The 19,799-nt window shown below is 38.2% G+C and overlaps 2 protein-coding genes and 1 pseudogene across 2 annotated transcripts; 1 reads left to right on the top strand and 2 right to left on the bottom strand.

The window, feature by feature from the left end:
• Positions 1-1,342: 1,342 nt before the first annotated feature.
• PK2-R2 (Pyrokinin 2 receptor 2) lies at positions 1,343-6,959 on the top strand. Its single transcript, XM_020953137.2, has 8 exons — positions 1,343-1,550; positions 2,610-4,146; positions 4,211-4,376; positions 4,475-4,619; positions 5,000-5,198; positions 5,273-5,487; positions 5,612-5,725; positions 6,104-6,959. Exons 2-8 carry the CDS (start codon positions 3,792-3,794, stop codon positions 6,704-6,706), a joined length of 1,797 nt encoding a protein of 598 aa, XP_020808796.2. The 5' UTR covers positions 1,343-1,550; positions 2,610-3,791; the 3' UTR covers positions 6,707-6,959.
• Positions 6,960-16,916: 9,957 nt separating this feature from the next.
• Positions 16,917-17,231, bottom strand: LOC110185294 (uncharacterized). Its single transcript, XM_020954046.2, has one exon. It carries the CDS (start codon positions 17,169-17,171, stop codon positions 17,022-17,024), a length of 150 nt encoding a protein of 49 aa, XP_020809705.1. The 5' UTR covers positions 17,172-17,231; the 3' UTR covers positions 16,917-17,021.
• Positions 17,232-18,518: 1,287 nt separating this feature from the next.
• Positions 18,519-19,695, bottom strand: LOC110185453 (beta-1,3-galactosyltransferase 1-like; annotated as a pseudogene).
• Positions 19,696-19,799: the final 104 nt, after the last annotated feature.

Raw genomic sequence — 19,799 nt, 5'->3', positions numbered from 1 at the left:
AGAATGCCTTTGCAGCACGTGCTGTGTATTTGCCCTGCCCTCGAATCCATAAGATACTTGTACACCACGCACTCCGTAGAGATTAAAGAGATGGGAAATCGAGAAGGAACCGCTCCTGACAAAGGACCTTGTTTTCCCATCCCTCCCGACATTCGTTTGTTTGTTTAGGACTTTGTTTTGATTAAGTGCCAAAAAATTGTTTCGTATTATTTGCATAAAAATTGAGAAATTGAATGCATGTTGGGTGCTTGATTTGTTTGCTAGCAACGCATAAAAATAGATACTCACACATTTGTTTGCTCTTAATATATATCGCACTTGCACTACATAGCCTCTGGGGCGGTAAAACCTACATTTTATGAGCCGCAAAGCTCTGATAGATTTGCCCGCACATGGCCATAAAAGTGAGGCCCCGGGGGACTAATAAAATCTCCCTTTGACTGATCATAAAACTACGGCATCATGTCCAATTTCCCCCGGTTTTGATGGCTGAAGCTCAGCGGCGCGCAAAGTGTTTCGAACAAATTAATTTTTGAACCATCTAACTATACTCGTTGCATCTCTCTAGAGTACAAAAAGGCTTTAAAATAAATGTCCATGAAATGTGTGCAAATAAGGAATATATATCGAACATGTAAAATGAAGTATTCTGTTTACAGAGTTGATGGTAGTTAAGGATATGTGGCTTAAATCAAGTGCAAATAAATAAAGATAGCTCTTTAAACAGTTAAAATAAACAACAATAAAGTCATGAAAGTTAATGGTAATGTAAATAGGATTTTAATTTATTTAATGCTTATTTTGTTCAATAATTGAGGTTTAATTTATGTTTACCATATTTGCCGTAGCAAGTATTTTTATTTTTACTAATACATGTTTATTAACAGATAATTGATTTTCAATCATTTTCATCTCTAAAATGTAGTAATCACAATTTAAAAGCAGAACTTTTAAAATCTGCAACTATTTGTTATGGTTAAAAGAATTTGAAATTGTATTTTAAGTCTTTTATTTAGTAGTTGTACTCTCTCTCTCTAACTACTTAATTAAATACCTGAAAATAACACATCGAGGTCAACACTGAAACTAATAAAAAAATATTTGTGGTTAATAGTTAAGGGAATTTTCATTAAAAATGAATCCATTTTATCGTGGAATTTTTCCTCGAAGGGAGAGGAAACTTTTCATTTGATAGCCACTGAGGGTCCACTTACCTTTCCACTTTACTCATTTCGACGTCCTTGGCTTGAATGGATTGCGGCTGTGGGTTTAGCGGATTAAGTGGGCGCGAAGGTCGTCCTTTTTGCATTGTCCTTTCGCTGTGTTAACATAATAATCAAATCGCCGTTGCTCTCGAGTCGCCGAAAACAAGACAAAAACATCACGAATAACGAGTGCTTCGCAGTCATATCTCTGTGTTCGGTTCCCAGAAATATCTAGAGGATATAACCATATTAATCAGTGCCATACGCAAATAGTTAACGTCATTAGTTTCGAGTGTGAATTGAGTAAAAACTCCTACAGTGTCATTAATCAATGTTTAGCACATGGTAAAAATTGATTAGCAATAATGTAATAAAAACAAAAACCGCTGGGGGAAAGTGTGGGTCAGAAGAAAGGGGTGCAATGCCCGCAGAAAAAAAGGGAACACAAAGTGACAAAATCAAAACAGTTCAAAGTAATAAAAAATAAATGCATTTGCCAAAAATGTGGCAGGCATCGTTTTGAGAAATTTAAATTAAACGTGTTTTAAATGCACAAGCGACTGAAAAAATATAATTAATTGAAAAATCCCGAAACAGGAGCGACGCCGAAACAGTTGTGAACAAGTTGTGAATAAATAAAAATGAGGCATTAAGATCGAATGATTGTGATTTGCCAGTGAGAACCATTGACCCCAAAAGAGACACTAATGACACGCCGCCAAACGTTAGTGCAAAAATCATAATATTTAAAGTAATATGCAAAGCAAAGTCAAACAGCAAAAAAAGAAGATACTAAAATATATATACAAAAATAGCCAAAATAATAATAAGAAACAAAATATGGGCATGGGCGGTGCATAATTTCGATGGGTCTGATCATCAGACACCCGAGACAGCGAACATCGCACACATCGGACACCGAAACGAAAACAGAATCGGAAAAAAATGAAAAAATGAAAACCAGTTTGATTGAATATACAATATAATAAAACCAAATTCGACAGCATTCTTTGGGCCGTGCATATATTGTAGAAACTTTTTTATGATAATGATAATGAAAACGGCCAAAAACGGTCAACAGCGGTGAGCCAGGGAACTTTAGCCACAATAACACAATAACAACAGTTGAAAACGCTCATCATGAATGGCATAAACTATGTTAATGTTATTAAGTCACCCGATGTCCATTAGGGCTGTACCACCTGCCCTCAATCCTCCGGCCTCCCAAAGGAGGAGGAGGAGTAGGAATAGGACTCGGAAGTGACCTTGTCTTTGGTGCGAGTTTAATTTATTTGCCCCACAGCTGGCTTTTGGCAGCATTTAGGGAGGCCCGGCAGCATCAGCCTTAAATTCATCTCGTGTACACAAATATTTTGCCACTTAGCAATTCAAATTAATTTTCAGCCTCAGCATCCACCTGCCCTGAGTCCGGACTTTTGCCTAGGACACGCCTGACTGCCGTCTTCTCAGGATGCCAGGTAAACAGGACATAAACACACTCTTAGACAGGCACACTGGGGTGGACCTTAACTTGACACTGTATTTGTTTATAGAACTTGAATATTGGGAATTTAATCGAAATTAATTAAACAACATTTGTGCAAAAGCTTTCTATAATTCTAATAAATTATTTATCTTTTCAAAAGTCTCAAGAGTTTATAGCATTTATATGGCCTCTAACTGATAGCCAAAATGGTTAGACAAAGTATGCTTATATACTATGAAAATACTCTTAAGAAATTAGTTTCACAAGTTTTTATGACTCAAGTCTTGACCTTAAAATATAATAATTCCTTTTAAGATTTTAGTTAAAGATGCTTTTAAATTTTGGTAAATTAAGAAAAAGCCGCTAACTCAAGGTGGAGCGAATGGAATGACATTTAGAAAATAAACTTTATGGATTGCGGGTTCTGAACTGGAATACATAAACATTTCATTGCAACTTTTTTAAGCAAATTTCATTCAAAAGTCAAGTTTCATAAAGAATAATGTTCTAATTAAACAGAGCATTTTGAAACATTATATTATCTTTGAACAACTTTGTTTTGTACAGTCAAAGTAATAACTTAGGTGTTTTAAAAATCGTGGTAAAACCTTTCTAGGTTTGAGTTATTAATATATTTGGTCAAGTTATAAATGTCCGAGAAGTTACAAATTTATAATGACCAAAGTCCACGTTGCGTATGAGTAATATTTATTATTAAATTTGTAAATTCCTTTCCTTAATATTCAATATAGAATACTGAGTAAACAATTTCTAACTTAATATAAAACTCAGGTATTGAGGATTCCCTAGATAATGCCCAAAATTAAGGTCCACCCCATTGCACACCTCCTGACACACAAGTTAATCCCAAACTCATGACAACAGGTCCGTGAGTGGAGTGGCCCTGGCCTAAGTCGGAATTGATGAGCCCCTCCCTTCGGGGGCATTATGAAAACATTATTTGGCAAGCGAGCATAGATTGAAAAGACATAAGCAGGAGTCGAAAATTCAAGGGCAAATTCGAATTTAATAGTGCTCGCCCAGTTCAGGATACCAAGGACACCTAGGACACACATACACGCACACACAAACACACATCCATGGCTGTCAAAATGCTGCCTAGCAACAGCTCCGGTCTCATGGCGACCGATCTGCAACTGTTTCACAATGAGAAATTCCTTCTGAATCTGACCCAAGTGCTTAACATCTCGGCGGAGAACCTGAGCAGTCTGCTGCAGAACCTGGAGCCAGAGGAGCTGCTGCCCACGGCCACCCCAATGGCGCCACTTTCCCTGCTGGCTGCTCTAAGCGTGGGCTACGCCCTCATCTTTGTCGCCGGCGTGATGGGAAATCTCATCACATGCGTCGTCATCTCCCGGAACAATTTCATGCACACGGCCACCAACTTTTACCTCTTCAATCTGGCCATATCCGACATGATACTGCTGTGCTCAGGTGAGTGTGGGGAAATCATTTCAACATATTATCGTAATGTATATTCTTACTTTGCATTCCCAAGGCATGCCCCAGGACCTGTACAATCTCTGGCACCCACACAATTATCCCTTCAGCGATGGCATCTGCATATTGGAGAGTGTCCTTTCGGAGACTGCTGCCAATGCGACTGTTCTCACAATTACCGCTTTCACCGTCGAGCGATATATTGCCATTTGTCATCCGTTCAGGTGAGTGAGCATGAAGCAAGCGACTGTCCATGTTGTCCTGCAAACCCATTTCAATTTCCTGTGATGACCTTGCCTAATTGGTTCTGCCTTTGATACAGGCAGCACACGATGTCCAAGTTGTCACGGGCCGTTAAGTTCATATTTGCCATCTGGATAGCTGCTCTCCTGCTGGCCCTTCCCCAGGCCATCCAGTTCTCGGTGGTGGTGCAGGACATGGGCCTTGGATCGGGATCCTCTTGCACGGTATGATTGATGGGATGAGCCTTTAATCTATGTTCCAATTATCGGGTATAGGACTTAATTGAGTTATGGAAGAGGTGTCTGTTAAAGGGCAATAAAGCATATTCTAGGAGAGTCTTCAGCTAGTTTTACCTACCTTTAAATGAAATTTATTTCGACTAAATTTAGCTTCATCTTAGTAAGTAGTTATATGGTTAGGCTTCCAATTTATTACCTGAGCTTAAGTTCCATGGACTTATTTTTATTTTCTCAAGTTCCCGGGATCCTCCAGTTCTTCGTAATTTGGGGTAATCAATTTTACAACCGTGCCTTTCCGACTGAGACTATAACCCGTAACCATTTTCCTTCTCCTGTTCATGTACTCTGTGACTTATCTCCGCCAGATGAAAAACGACTTCTTCGCGCATGTGTTTGCCGTATCGGGCTTCCTGTTCTTCGGTGGCCCCATGACTGCCATCTGTGTGCTCTATGTACTCATCGGGGTGAAGCTTAAGAGGAGCAGACTCCTCCAAGCCCTGCCCAGACGTTGCTACGATGTGAACCGCGGCATCAGCGCCCAGACGCGCGTCATCCGGATGCTGGGTAAGCAGGCAATGGCGTTGACATATGTTGGTTAGCTAACGGGTTGCATCCGTATCCGTTTCCCCTTCCTGCAGTGGCAGTGGCGGTTGCCTTTTTCATCTGCTGGGCGCCCTTCCATGCCCAGCGACTGATGGCGGTCTATGGGTCCTCGTCGGGCATTGAGTCGCAGTGGTTCAACGACGTCTTCAGCATCCTAGACTATACCTCTGGCGTGCTTTACTTCCTCTCCACCTGCATTAATCCTTTGCTCTACAACATCATGAGCCACAAGTTTCGTGAGGCCTTCAAGGTGAGTTTGTTAATTAAAATAATAATAAATAATATTTTGAAAATGCTGCAAAAAAAGGATTTCCTGGAGTGGCCCTTTTTTCTACAATGATTTCCACCTCGTTTACTAACTCTAATCCCTTCAGGTCACTCTGGCCCGACAGTTTGGATTGGGAGGCAAGAACCAGGGTCGAGGACTTCCACATACTTACAGTGTGCTCAGACGCAATCAGACGGGCTCATTGCGACTGCACACTACAGTAAGTATTAAATAAAGTCTTTATACAGAAAACTACTGCTATTTATAAGTGACTTCTCAGACATTTCTATATTTATTAGAGAGATTTGTAACCTGTCTGGTTCATGGAAAAAATATTTATTAACAAGCTATGTTGAAATAAAAATTTGGAATCCTTTGCTAACCTTTTAGATAGAAGCAATAACTCTAATATTACAACAAAATATGTTGTAATATATTGTGGCAGTACACTATTTAAATACTACTTTTAAGATAAAGCTTAAAGTTTAATTGCCTGTCATTCTTCGTTGGCAAAGTTGTGTACATTTATCTCCTTGTAATGCACCTCATTTTTTTTTACCCTCTCTAATTATCCTTGCATTCCCACTTCCTTTAACAGGACAGCGTGCGAACCACAATGACTTCCACCACAACGACCACCACCACAGTGCTGAACGGAGGCGGTGTCTCTGGCAACGGAGCAGGAGCAGGAGCAGCGGCAGCAACGGCGGCACGCCTAAACCGCATGTCCTTGGACAGTGTCCAGTTGCAGGCACAGAATCGCAGCCGTCAGGATCTGTTCGAGAATCCGCGTCGCTCACTGCAGACGCAGATATCACAGCTGTCGTCGGTGGGCGATGCCCACTCGCTGATGGAGCAGGATGTGCACTTTCCGGAGGGGCAGCTGCAGCGTCAGCCCACCATGTGCTCCATTGACGAGCTCTCTGATGACTTGGCCATTTCACGGTCCCGCCTTAAACTCACCCGCATCACCCGTCAGTCGGGAGCGGGAGCGGGAGTGGGATCAGAGCTGACTGGAGTGGGCGGTGACAGTGAGTCGAGTGGCAGAGTGCGCAAGGCAAAGGCGAAAACTCTAAAGGGTCCTGGTGCTCTCAAGAGTCTTAGGGCGAAATTCAATTGGCGTGCCAGACGCAAAGGCGGCCACAAACCGCAGACGCAGGCGGTGGCACGGGGAGCAAGCGATGAGCGGGCCGCCTTCTAAACGGGGAATTGCGGGCTGGGATTCCCCCTTGAAAAAGGATTCCATTCCAGTGCCAGTCACATACACACACACACACACGCAACTGTGATACGAGCAGCAACAAGCCTCGCCAGCTTGTTTTTGTGTTTATTGTTCTTAGACAAATATATATTCCAAATCGACATTTTAGTCAATTAGTTATCCTTGATGTAGTTCAAATTTTAGTTATAGTATTTGTAAATGTAATAAAGTAGCTCATTTTATTCAGAAGTGATTAATGGTGTTTTAATTATACATACAAAAAAACAAAATAAAAATTAAAGTACTTCAATGAAAATGCTTTAAATATTCTTTGACCGATATAAACTCATGTTGTTAGTGTTTTATGCTTAGTGTTCCCTAGAATGAAACATATAAAAACCACTCAAAAAAGGACATTTTTCATTGGAAGGATAGGGGATTAAGTTGAGGATTATCAACTGTCGCGGGTTCAATGGGTTCAGTGTCTAATGACAGTCAGTGGAAAAAACAACTAGAGACAAACTTGCCTGCATCATAATCCCTGGCAATTAAGATGTCTATCTGGCTCACGAACTCGCTATTTGCTTTCACTATTCACTAGTCTGAAGTCTAGACTAGGAATTGGGCAATATTAGCGAAAAACTGCTGAATGGATTGTCCTACACGAGTGTGGGTGGATGAGTAATTAGCATGCCATAAAAGGGTGTCCCAGCGAATGTGCTTTTAATTTCTGCGAATGCAATTTGTTGAACGAGTGAGCATGATATAAATTGCTCATAATTCATGAAGTGCAGCATATGTTGCCAAGATGGGGCAGACATGAATAAGTGAGACCACAGAGACTTTGCTTAATTCGTGCAGAATGTTTTAGAATTAATGTTCATCTTGGGTTGCGGAAGTTGGGACTTAGTTCGCCATTAGCCTGGCATCATTTTGCTCCGACTTAGAGTTGCTGCAATTAGGGTTTCGTTAAAGCAGCTTATGCCGAAAGGCACTCGGCTAAATAGTGGCAAACTTTTGATATATTTGGTCATGCATAATTTCCAAAAGGATTGCTGGTTTGCGGTTGGTCCCTGCACTCTCTTAACTCGAAATTCTGAAATTAAGAACCCAAATCTATGGTTTGCAGAAAAGCTTTTCAAAGAATTAAAGGGAGCTGAAGTGCACTTGAATTTATAATCTTTCCATATCTACTGTTTTTAATAAGAAACATACTTTCCTCAGCAATAATATACAAATATAAATTGCCAAAATAACAAGAACATCTAATCTAAAGAACTCTTGGAACAAGTTTTAATTGTGTGGTCTTAGATTGATTTCCTCTCCACCGCCAAGTTGATAGATTGTCAAATAAAGTTTGTTGTTTAGACAATATTGTTCTATCCTTAATGCCAGATACAAGATGCTAATCCGCTACACACGCCCAGGCGATATGCTTTTTTTATAGCCGGCGACCATACATATGTATATATATCTACAGATAGATATAGTTGTGTCTGGGTCGGGACCCTTTTGGCATCAATGGGCGGCCATCATTTATGCGACATAAAAGTCAAAGGCTGTCAAATAGTTTCGATGAACTTCATCATTTTTATGCGCCCAACCGAAATAGTGGGGACACACACACACTCGCACACACCACACACTCACCCACAGATAACCGTTACGTTGGCAGCCACACAATAAATTTGAGTGGGTTTCATTTTGTGCAAATTTACTATCACTTGTCGTCTCGACTGAAAGCAATTGGAGCATTCAATTTACTGGCGGGCCTAAAAGCCTTTTGCGCTCCCATTTTACCATTTTAAATTCACTAATACGTCTTTGTTCATATCACGCATACGCAGTGGGTAACATACATATATACATACATATATAGTCATGTGGAACCGTCATAACGCATAAATATGAAATAAATAAGCAATACTGTGGAGAGGCAGGAAAAATAAAGCCAAGCCGATCCCACTGACTGTGCAATAAACTCTCAATTTCATTTATATGTATGAGCCATGTTAGCAATTCAAATGGACGATGTGCCAGATTCACTAAACCATCGATACACACGCACTCACACACTCACGCAAGGTGGGCGTGTTGTGGGGGAGGGGGCAATTAAGGCGTAAAATATCGTTGCCTACTTTCCGCGGCCACCGACAGCGGAATCGATAGAGTTTTTATAAGCTGAAAATCGCTTAAACCCCTACCACTTAACCCGGCACTGATTGCCCAGCATAACACTCTATTAATTAAAAGCCAGTCGGGGGTCAAGCACATGTGTTGCAATTTAAGATGATTAATCTTTAGTTATGCCGGGTAAAAAATACAAATTGTGTAACACGTAAAGCTTTAAAGAAGGGTGCTTCTATATTGCTTAGCTTAATTAGGAGATGGTATAAAGAATCCATTCAGTTCTTCTTTCCACAAATATTCTACCTATCTATTTTAATAAATTGATAAATAATTCCTTCATTAATTTAAAAAATCCATAAGAATTCAAGTCCACTCTAAAGCCCACGCATCTGGTAGTATGTGAGTCCAAACGCACTCCACTTGCCAGTCCCAATCCCATTCCCATTAATGTAGACAAGATGCCGCTTCCACTTGGCACGTACGGTCTGATGCCTCTGCCACTTGGGGGACTATTCCCTGGGCCAGGGTACGATTTGATATGTTTGACTTCTTGCCAAGCTCTCTGGGCCTCTAGTTTATGTGTTTGCTCAGTGCAATCCCATACCTTTGCTGCAAACCCTGGGATCTGGCTTCTTGGTCTTGTGGGTGTTGCCATTGCGATAGAACTAACATTGTTTTGTGTATTTCGCACGTAGTTACTGCTCGAGGGAATCGGTAGTCATAAAGGCGAATTTGATCGGTTCTGACAGGACATAAGGAACGGGCTCAATATACTTAAATTGCTTAAACAGCGACTAAAGTGGAATTCAATCGGTGAGCCGCAATTTTCACAGCGATTATGTTAAATTACTTTCATTTATATATGGAAAAGGAGGCAGGTCGATAAATATTTATACTTAGAATTTGAAACCAATAATTTCTTAATATACTAAACATTTTAAAGTGCAGTTTCCCGTTCAAATTCAATCTTTGAACAATTACTTTGTTTTACTAACTTTAATATCAAAAACTCCACTCTTTTTAATACATTGACAATAAAACTTGAAATTAAAACAAAATATAAGTAAAACAATATTTAAAAGAAGCCATATAAAAAGTATAAAAACTAGTTTGCAGATAAACATCTTGAATTCGTTAAGATATATGTATAAGCATTCGATGTCGAACACCAAAATGTTAAGTAAAGTAAATAACTCTTGACTATACCGCCCAAAATCAGCTCATTAAATGGCACGAGCTATCGTATATTGATACGTATAAATTTTATTTGTTTTTAATATATGCCATATACCTTCACATTTTAGGAGCGTGCGAATCTTCCGGCAAACTTGAAACGTTCACATTTAACCAAAGTTATTTTTGACTCAAGACAGTGTCCATAATTATGATGCATAACACATAAACCATGCGATTAAGGTTCAAAACTGTCAGCCATTGCATTTTTTATGGTAAGCTTATTTTTAGATTCAGGTTTACAAATAACATAAGAATATGCCGGCTTCGAATACCAAGAAATCGGTATGGATCCATTAACCAATCAAACAACAATAAGCAAGGGCAAACTACGATTCTGGTTTATCTGAATTCGCCATCAATGGCTGGCAAAATATTAACCAAAACATTCAAAAATCTAAACTCAAAACTGGTTTACCACTGGCGGCTTATTAAGTATTTGATTTTATATTCAATTCTTAATCAGCTTCAATATAAAATATGCAATTAGAATGCAGGCGGAATGCTAAATAATTGCACGATGATAGTGATTCTAAATTTAAAATTATACTTAAGTTTAGGTTCACTTGGGGTCAATTTACGTATAATTAACTAATTAAGAATTGGAAAATGATTTGTTTATAAAACCATTAAACCCATAAAACTCAGAGTGAAAATAGCAGAATGGATCGAATAGGAAATTAATGCTAAAGACTTGGCCATGACGTGGGTCATAAATGCAGGCGGAATCCGTTTTAAATGCTCGCCACCAAAACAAGACCGCAAATTTATGACGGGCTGCTAAAAAATATTGCCTAGCACAAAGAAATTATTGAATCAAATGGCGACATAACAATCCTAATTAATTGTAAACAAGCCATGAAAAACATCAGGAGCTCACAGTCCACACACTCGGCACTTGCTGCTCATTTATATGGCGCATCCGAGGGGCATGATGGGTGGTTCCCCTTATTGTACTCCCTATTTTTTGCACTGCCGCACTGCGTCTGCCCGAGGGCGTAAATGTGTGCGTGAGAGCAAAGAGTGACGGCTTCGGCGACGGTTTCCATTTGTACGATATACAATAATATTTTGATTGAATTTTCCCCGAACGGGACAATAAAGTGGCATTTGATTTACGTCGACACGGAAAACAAGTTGTTAAGCCAAGACAATCCGCGAATCGTTTATTCGACTACAAGGAATACCTTTCTGTAGGTGATGTGTGTGAATAATATGACACTATAAAAAATATACTTATAATTTGAATAAATTAATGAGAGGATTATCAGATATGTTTGTGTTCTTTATATACTACAAAGCGTAAGTATATAAATTAAATCAACTTAGTCAGACTCTCATTAAACAAATTAAAAGGCATGTATACGTATGGCTAACTTGAACTTTTATATTAATTTAAATATTCTTATCTTCATGATTTAAAAACTATATAGTAAACCCACCAATAGAGCATACAAATATCCCCTTTGAAGACTGAAACAAGTTCTTTAAACGGGTACAAACATAATTGTGTTGTTATATGCATTTCTATATTTAAATATGTATTTTCCCATTCCTCTTTTTTCCGTGGAATGAGCTCCGCCGTCGCAAAAGTCAAATACCTCATTCGTCAATAAAATAAAATTATGATTCATTGTCTGCCGGCATCGCGTCGCATTTTTGGATCAGATCAAAGTATGGCCATCGTTGCGATATTGTAAACATCTTAATTTGCGTATAAATACTCATGAGATATTTCTGGGTAATTTTTTAAAAGAGAGATTTATGTGACCACGGCGAAATTTGCTGCTATGTATGTGCGGGAATTTATTTATGGCCTGGCCAGAGGTCGGGGAAGCCGCACAGATTTGTCAGTTCATTAAAAATGAAGTGATTGTAAATGTTAATGAATTTTCGCGTGAATGAATGCGCCCACCACAATTGTCAGCCAGCTCGGACAGGCGTGGCCAAAAGATGTCACATTGTGGGCAATCTATAATCGGGGATCTAAGAATTATGGGAAATTCAAGGCAGTTGGAAAAATTAAAGCTTCACGGAATAAAGAAAGACAACTTTCTTGTTATTTTATTTATTTTTATATTTGCATTGAAATTGAACTATAGGATCAAAGTTTTAAAAATCGCATAACGAAGCCAAAAATGCATTAATTTTAATTCAGAAACCGTTCCTGTGTTAGTTTTTGTTGTTTTAATAGTTTAATAAATTTGCATACTTATTTTAAAATTTAAAAAAATACTAATTTTTATCAATTTTTGCCAATTTTAACGATGTAACCCCTTTCCTTTTTTTGCAAAAATTGAAAAATTTTAAAATTGTTGTTTTTCTGCCGGAGAAAGCTTTTGTAGCTCGTTAATGCTGATCAAGAATATATATGAATTATAGGGTCGGAAATGACTCCTTCACTTGTTTATAAGCTGCTGACTAAAATAACAATAGCCTTCAAGGGTATTAAATCAATATAAATGCATGCTTGATTAATATTGTTTTCTCAAAAATACAACTTTTTTGAATGCGTAATACATTTTTATTGAAACATACTTATTCTTCCCTTATTTTATAAACTCTAATTCCTACTATTAAAGTTGAAATTGCATTTGCCAAGCCGTGCGAATCGTAGTTTCTAATTAAAATGCAACAAGCGCAGTGAAAACAGGCAAACACTTTGCTGGGATATAAATTCAAATAAGTGTCGAAGAGCACCCCATCCAAACTTTGCCAATAAAAGCAGCTTATCGGGGTGTTGGCCGCCATTCCGGCCGGGCCAAGACAAATGCTCGGCGCATGGCATAAACCAGGGAAAACCAAGGAAAAAGCATTGCCAGTGGTAAGGGAAAACTGCTAACGGATATTGCTTACGCTCTGAAATCGCAAAATCCGAACAAAATAGCTTTGCCATTATTTACCGCAGGCAAATTAAGTATACGCAGCGTGAGCACGAACAAAGTTTCGCAATGATTGCAATGCAGTTAAATTGTCTGTTAACTCCGTGTCTCTCTTTTAGTTTCTGGTTTCGGACAATTGCTTTAAACATCAAATGCATTATATAAGCAGCATCAAAGAAAAATGAGAACTTTTTCTCCATTTAAACAAATATTTTTCTATATTTTTCCCTTACTATTTGTTTTGTCATTTTTTGGTGTATTTATGAGCCTGTTTGGTAAGCGAAAAACAAATGGCCATAAATCAAGTGTCATTTTCCGGCCACAGACAATGTTGCGATGTAAATAGCAGGAAAACTAGCAAAAAAAAATGTGCACAAACAACAAAAAAAAAGTAGAAAACCAAAAAGAATGCACACTTACCATACAAATTTGCAATTTAATTAAAGTACTTGAATTGCATTTTAAAGTCACAGTCATAGGGGCAGTTTTGCTTAGAGTTCACTCACATCACGTATACGCCATGCATGCCCATACCGAAGAAGTCTGAGGGCGACAGCGCGTGTGGGATTTTAATTACAGACAGTCGCGCCATTAAATACTCTTTATGGCACTTCTTTACCAACAATTTTACGGCCAACGACAAGCCAGAATAAATTTTATATACTCTCCCCGCAACAGCATCCGACAGATACGAGTAGTGGCATAAGGACGATTTTCAGAGCCTTAATCTGCATGCAACCAAAACCAGCGATGGCCCAATAACTATTTAAATACCAAAGCTTTTGTGCCTGATATGGAATTTATAGGTATGTATATTTGATTGGCGTCGTTCGTTTATTTACACATTTTTCTTTCCCTGCATCACTGAACTCAATCGTTTAATTGTTTTTCGACTGAAATATTTCTGCTTGCGTTGCGCCATTCACAGACAGACTATTAAATAAATTCCAAAATAATACAAATATCCCATTCAGTTCGATGAGTAAAAAGAGGAGAATCTTAATGGGTAAACATTGAAATCAACAAAATTGAAAATTCTATTTTTGCTTTTACCAAAGCATAGTTTTTTATTTCACGTCTGTGGCTAAATTTGCTTTTATTTACTTCAAGAAGAGGAATTGGAATTTTACAAATAATTCCAGCGAATAGTCTGCCTTCAACGAATTATTTTGTATTTAAAAATATATTTCCCTTAAATTCTGGGTAAAGCTACTCAGGATTTTATTTTATACCAGCAAACCCCAATTTATGTTGTTCAAGTGGTCGAATGTGCTCCTTATTTACATGGCTGGCACTGGTGGGCCTTAAAATTTAAATTTGTATAATATTGTCAATAGTTCTCGATTTGCATAGACTATTTAGTTTCGCACGTGGCCTCTCGTTGTGCAGGAGCCATGGAAATGGGTGTGGAGTCCTCTCCAACCAGGTCTTTAAGTGCCACTTTAAGTTTAACGAGCGCTTAATGTGCCTTTAATTACGAAAGCCGCCTTTAGCCCGCCTTTGGGTTGATTGAATGTTTGCCTCTGAAATTGAGATTAATGGCGGAGGCGGAGGAGCCGGACCGGAAAAAGAGGACTCTATTCATATAGCATAAACGAGGGTAGACAACACCCGTTTTTTGGGGTCTCTCGGTTTGTCTTTTATTCAGCCCCAAGGTCTGCTGTGTTTTTTGTCTGGTCACTGCCAAAGTGCAATATTAATCATGTTGAGAGAGCCCAACCTGCCGGGAGAGCCAATTCAATTAGCAGCTAATGAAGTAATTTCGTCAGGTTGCCAATTCATTTATTTTATTCTTAATCCATTACAATACGCTTCAACAGGTTTTGCTGTCGTTAAAGTGTCCCTGCAGCAAATTGGGTCTTTATATGCCATATGACTGCCACTTTAGATGTGTGATAGCAAACAGTAAACACTCGAACGTGAGATTTTTTCGGAGGCTACTGACACTAGGATTTTATGGTGTTCTCGGCAATTATTTGTTATCGAATGAGCAGTCAGTGTAAGTGCATATGAATGGCAATCAAAACCATACCGATTGTCTGTGACCCATAAAAGTTATTAAGTTGTATAAGAACTATTCTAAATTACTTTAATTGCTTTTAATTAAACTGCTATTAAAATTGTGTCTGAGCCTTTAACTAAACTAAAGATATAAATTCTTAGGAATATAAATGTGAAAGCGTTTAATTTAAAGCTGATTTTATTTTGATTACAAACGAGTTGCTTAAGCGGCCTTTTTGTTGGTAAAGGAGGCGAAATAAGTTGGCCTGGCCCAGGGCCAAATGTTTATACACTTAGAAATATTAAGAAAGTATTATTTTATAGTTTTTGGTAACAAAAATAATTGCAATTATTAATTTACTCCTTCCACAGATACAATATTTGAATGTTTATACTTTATTGCTATCCTTATTTAGAATTATAATTATTCTTGAATAGATTTATTTGCCAGAAGAGAGGCTTTAAAGTTTCTAAGACCCTTCCATTTCAATTATTTTATTTAATTATAGTTTACTATTAACTCGCATTTTCTTCAAGTGCCCACATTTTGCGGAAGAGTGCGGCGGAGGAGCCAACTTTATGGCACACAGGGGCATAGACAAAGGCCAAATGAGATGGAGATGGCTTTGGCTTGCATTGGCAGCCAACTCCGGTCGGATGGCCAACTTAAACGCCTGCAGCTGTTACAGTTCCAGAGCTCCAGAAGTTGGACGTCTGCTCGATCCGTCCGAGATGTTCATTATCTCGTCTCAATGGGGCCCGGTACAATGCATTAATAGTTTGCCAGACAAGTCAATTGTGTGACCTTGGCGTGTGGCTGCTAAATGGTTCTTAAAGATTCTGACTAACTGATATTTTGGATTTAAGCATGACAGAACTAGCCGGGGTCAGGCAGGACCCGCGATTTACGAGCGAAATCAAATCGAAATTCTCGCCATATAAAGATAAATCGTTGTCATTCCAGTATCAGATTATTGAGGCAAAACTTGAACTGCCATTGCAGCAGCCAAATATTGTCATTTATTGTGCGAATGATGGCGATAACTCAGCGATGTCGAATCGAAATTTATGCACTCCCATGGGCCATCCCGTACCATCGTGTCCTGGTCGCTACATATGGCGTCATCATTTTTGCGTATTGGATACGGGCCATTTGAGTGATTCTGATTGACTTTCGAGCGGTCTCCTAATCGGTTGCTCGACGCCATCAATTCCACTCGTAAACAATTTCTGGAAATATCCTGTTTACGTCAGACCTTGGTTGGGAAAATGTCAACAAATGATGTCCTGGTGGCCGCAGAGCAAGAACACTTTTGGGCATAAAATTCATCCATAAAATTCGCAAGAAACGGAATTAAGCAAACACTAGAACGCTGTTAGTTGTTTCCGGTTCCGCCATTTCATTGGCTTCCCCGCCAGAAAGTATGCAACGAAATGTCTCCCTCGTGTCGGATAATAAACACATAAATTCGGACAGAGTTTGTGTTCAAGGTCGAAATAAGGCAATCATCGGATTTAGTTACATTGAGAACCAATCATGTGCGTGGACCGCCAAGCAAACAATAAAAAGAAACATAAAATATAATTGAAATATGTTACAATTTGAATGAGAATGAGTGTTGTCATTTTGGACACGAGGCTGCTATGAATATCCTTACACTATTTTCAAGGCTCTTTCGTGTCCCTCAAGACAGTAGGCGAGAAAAGGAATGTTATTACTTTAAAACTATTTTTATGTTGATATTAAATTATAATTACACTTCGAAGCTATTTTCAGGCAGTTTAAAATACCTAAAATGGGAAATTTACGAAACTATTTAATATAATTATATAAAACATTAAAACTTTACTTTATTCTCGATTGCCTATCAAGAATGGTTAATATTTATTTTTTACTCTAGAGCCTGTGACTTTACCCATATTTAGGCAGTTTCCACATAAATCAGAAAATTAAACTCATCAAATCTTTTTAATGCAACAAAAAATTATATTTTTGTATATTATTCCGATCAATAGTCCATATTAATTCAAAGATTTCCGATCCAACTGCTAAGGACGACCAAGATTCTTTAGGCGGTGGTGGCTGTGGTGACCCATGGGCACAGAGGAGACCGCAGCATGCAGGCGATGAGCAGGAAGGTGGCCTCAGATGCTGGAGCACTGAAGAGCATGAGCATGGCAACCACCAGGAGGGTCATCAGGAAAGTGGTCAACTGCATGGTGATTCTATTGGCTTTTGCTTTGCTGTGCTGGAACCAGAACTACTTCTGCAATCCAAATGGAGGCTATTTATATGCAATGCCATGGTATTAACTTAGTTGCTCTTCACATTCATCAATTTTGCAACTCGTTTGCTAAGGTGCACCTTGGTTAAATAGTTAGGTAATTGTAGACATCAAATATTGAACTCCCCTTTTATTCCCACATCAGACGTGCAGTGGTAAACAAAACTATGCATAATACTGGAAAAGTGCATCATTACGGGTATTTGCAATATGCATTATTATTCTTTGTTTGAATACATTTTACATAAGTTTACAAATGACTTCTAAAACATCTATGTATCCGGACCGTTTTTAAATATATGCCACCTTGAAATAAAGGACTACCATTGGGAGTATTCTATTCAAATAGATTTATTATTATTTAAATTTAGTTTACCAACTTAAGAAGGAATGGATAGATGGATGGATAGAAAAAAAAAGAACACACTGCTTGTCTTGGATTTATATTTTAATGTATTTAATCAATTATTCAATGTGGCATTTGCGTACCTCTAAGAAACTAAAATATGTAAGTTCCAGTTGTATTAAATCGATATTTGTATATGCTATTTTTTTGGTTAAATCAAAGTTTTTCAAATTGCATAACTTAGCCAAAAATGGATCAATTTCAATTCGGATAGCTCCTTTGGCTAGTTTTTATATGGTTAACAAATCTGTGTACTAAGTTTTTTAATTTAAAAAACATATTAATTTTTTGTCCAAGTTTCTATGTAAGTCTAATTTTAATTCGGAATTAACGTAATTTTGGAAGCCGAGATTTGTGAATCCTTGCAGCCTCATAAAATGTATAAATTAGAATTCGCAACGTTTTTAGGATTTGGTATAAAGCTATTACAAACTTGGTTTCAACATTAAATCTAAATTATTTTTTTTTATAATTTTGGATTTTTTATTGATGGTAACCCCTCATTTTGTCAAAAATTTTATACTTAAGTCATATATATTTATGGGGTACATATATACGATATCCTTCACTGAACTTTTGACTTATTACTTGTTTGTCCTTTATTCATATGCCACAACAATATTTAAAAAAATAGACATTTTTAATCATTATTTTGATATGCCTATTTGATTAAATTTTAATAATTTTAACAATGTTACCCGTTCTAAAACTACAATAAAAATGATAACAAACTTATTTCACCAGACGTATCTAGATATCTTTGTCCGTCGATGCTGATAAAGAATATATATTTTTTGTAGGGTGGGAAACAAATCCTTCACTGTGATTACATCTTAAAATAAGATTAGCAAAAGTTGTCAGGACAATGAGTTGTGTTAAGACCATGATTGCGTCAAATCTTTGAGAGACAGTGGACACTTGTAGTTTGTAACGAAGTTAAACACTCTGAGTAAACTCATATCTTTTGGTTTCAACCTTAATTATACTATCCTTATAATTACACAGCTTCTTTGACGTAATCACGAAAAAGAGGGAGCTATGCATGCGCTCCACTCCAGCATTTCGGGCACAAAGCCCAGTGATGAATACATCCTCCAAATGGACTTTTTTTGTGTACCAGGCAGCTTCATACAAGCGTTGGGCCACGTCAATGGACATCAGGTAACCTCCGCCGACTAGGAAGTCCGGATAGGTTTTGTTTGGATACATGTAGTGGGGCTTGGCCCGGCTAAGTTTCTTTCCCAACAGCACATTGCTGATGGCAATAAGTCGGAATTGACGAGTGGGGTCCTTTCCAAAGGAATTCCGACTCGGCATGGTGCCACCCAATAAAATGTGCAACAGATTGGGAACATTTATGAAAGCATCGTCATCCGTCTTGAAAACGTAAGCGGTGGTATTGGAGCAACGGCTGGTCACATGCTTCAGGGCCAACACAGTTTTTAGCGTTAGATTTCTGTAGCTATCGATGAAGTCCTCCTGAATGATGTCGTTGTGCTGATCCGCTTCTTCACGAAGTTGTCTCGAGGATTCGTTATCCCTTCTTCGACCGATCATAAATACCACCCTCACAGCAGCCCGGAGGCTCTCATCTTTTCCAGACAGGTATTTCGAATAGAGATGTAGCCTACTCTTGAGTGGAGGATAGTAGGATCCTTTCATGTGGCCATGAAGCTTTCGGAACTCTGGGTAGTTGAAGCGTGATGAGTTCCCCCATGTCACCCGTATATTCTGTCGGGCTAGATAGTGACTAACACTTGACTCCACAATAATTAGCAGAAAGGTTTTCCCTTCACAAAAACCTTGGGGCTTAATTAAAGCAGTGTCCTCAAACAACGGAGTGTTGTCATTCAGGTTCAGTGGATCCTCTGCCCATTCAGCAAACAGTCCTAAAAATATTTTATGAATATTAATATTGTTAATTATTATAAATATTATACTGTATATATTACTGTTTCGGCCTAATGACAAGTAATAAAGCTGTAGCATGTAAACGTTGTATGCTGTGCAAATAACTAAGATTACAGTAAGACTAATGGTTATTTTTAGCATAGTGCTTATGGCTCTAAGTTAACTTCATGAAGCTCACAGAGTTAACTATTAACTGGCAAGTGAAACTAGAAGTAAAATTGCGTCCAGTAATAGAGAAAATTAAA

This window comes from Drosophila serrata, unplaced genomic scaffold, assembly GCF_035046125.1.
Source record: "Drosophila serrata isolate PLE 108 unplaced genomic scaffold, ASM3504612v1 contig_382, whole genome shotgun sequence".
In the NCBI taxonomy this organism is placed as follows: domain Eukaryota; kingdom Metazoa; phylum Arthropoda; class Insecta; order Diptera; family Drosophilidae; genus Drosophila; species Drosophila serrata.
The sequence above is the reverse complement of the archived record's forward strand: the minus strand, read 5'-3'. Positions and strand labels throughout refer to the sequence as shown.

Coding starts and splice junctions, on each gene's coding strand:
- LOC110185294 (XM_020954046.2), bottom strand. CDS start 17,171: ATGCAGTTGACCACTTTCCTGATGACCCTCCTGGTGGTTGCCATGCTC.
- PK2-R2 (XM_020953137.2), top strand. CDS start 3,792: ATGGCTGTCAAAATGCTGCCTAGCAACAGCTCCGGTCTCATGGCGACC. Junction 4,147..4,210: donor CATGATACTGCTGTGCTCAG/GTGAGTGTGGGG, acceptor TGCATTCCCAAG/GCATGCCCCAGGACCTGTAC. Junction 5,199..5,272: donor GCGCGTCATCCGGATGCTGG/GTAAGCAGGCAA, acceptor CCCTTCCTGCAG/TGGCAGTGGCGGTTGCCTTT.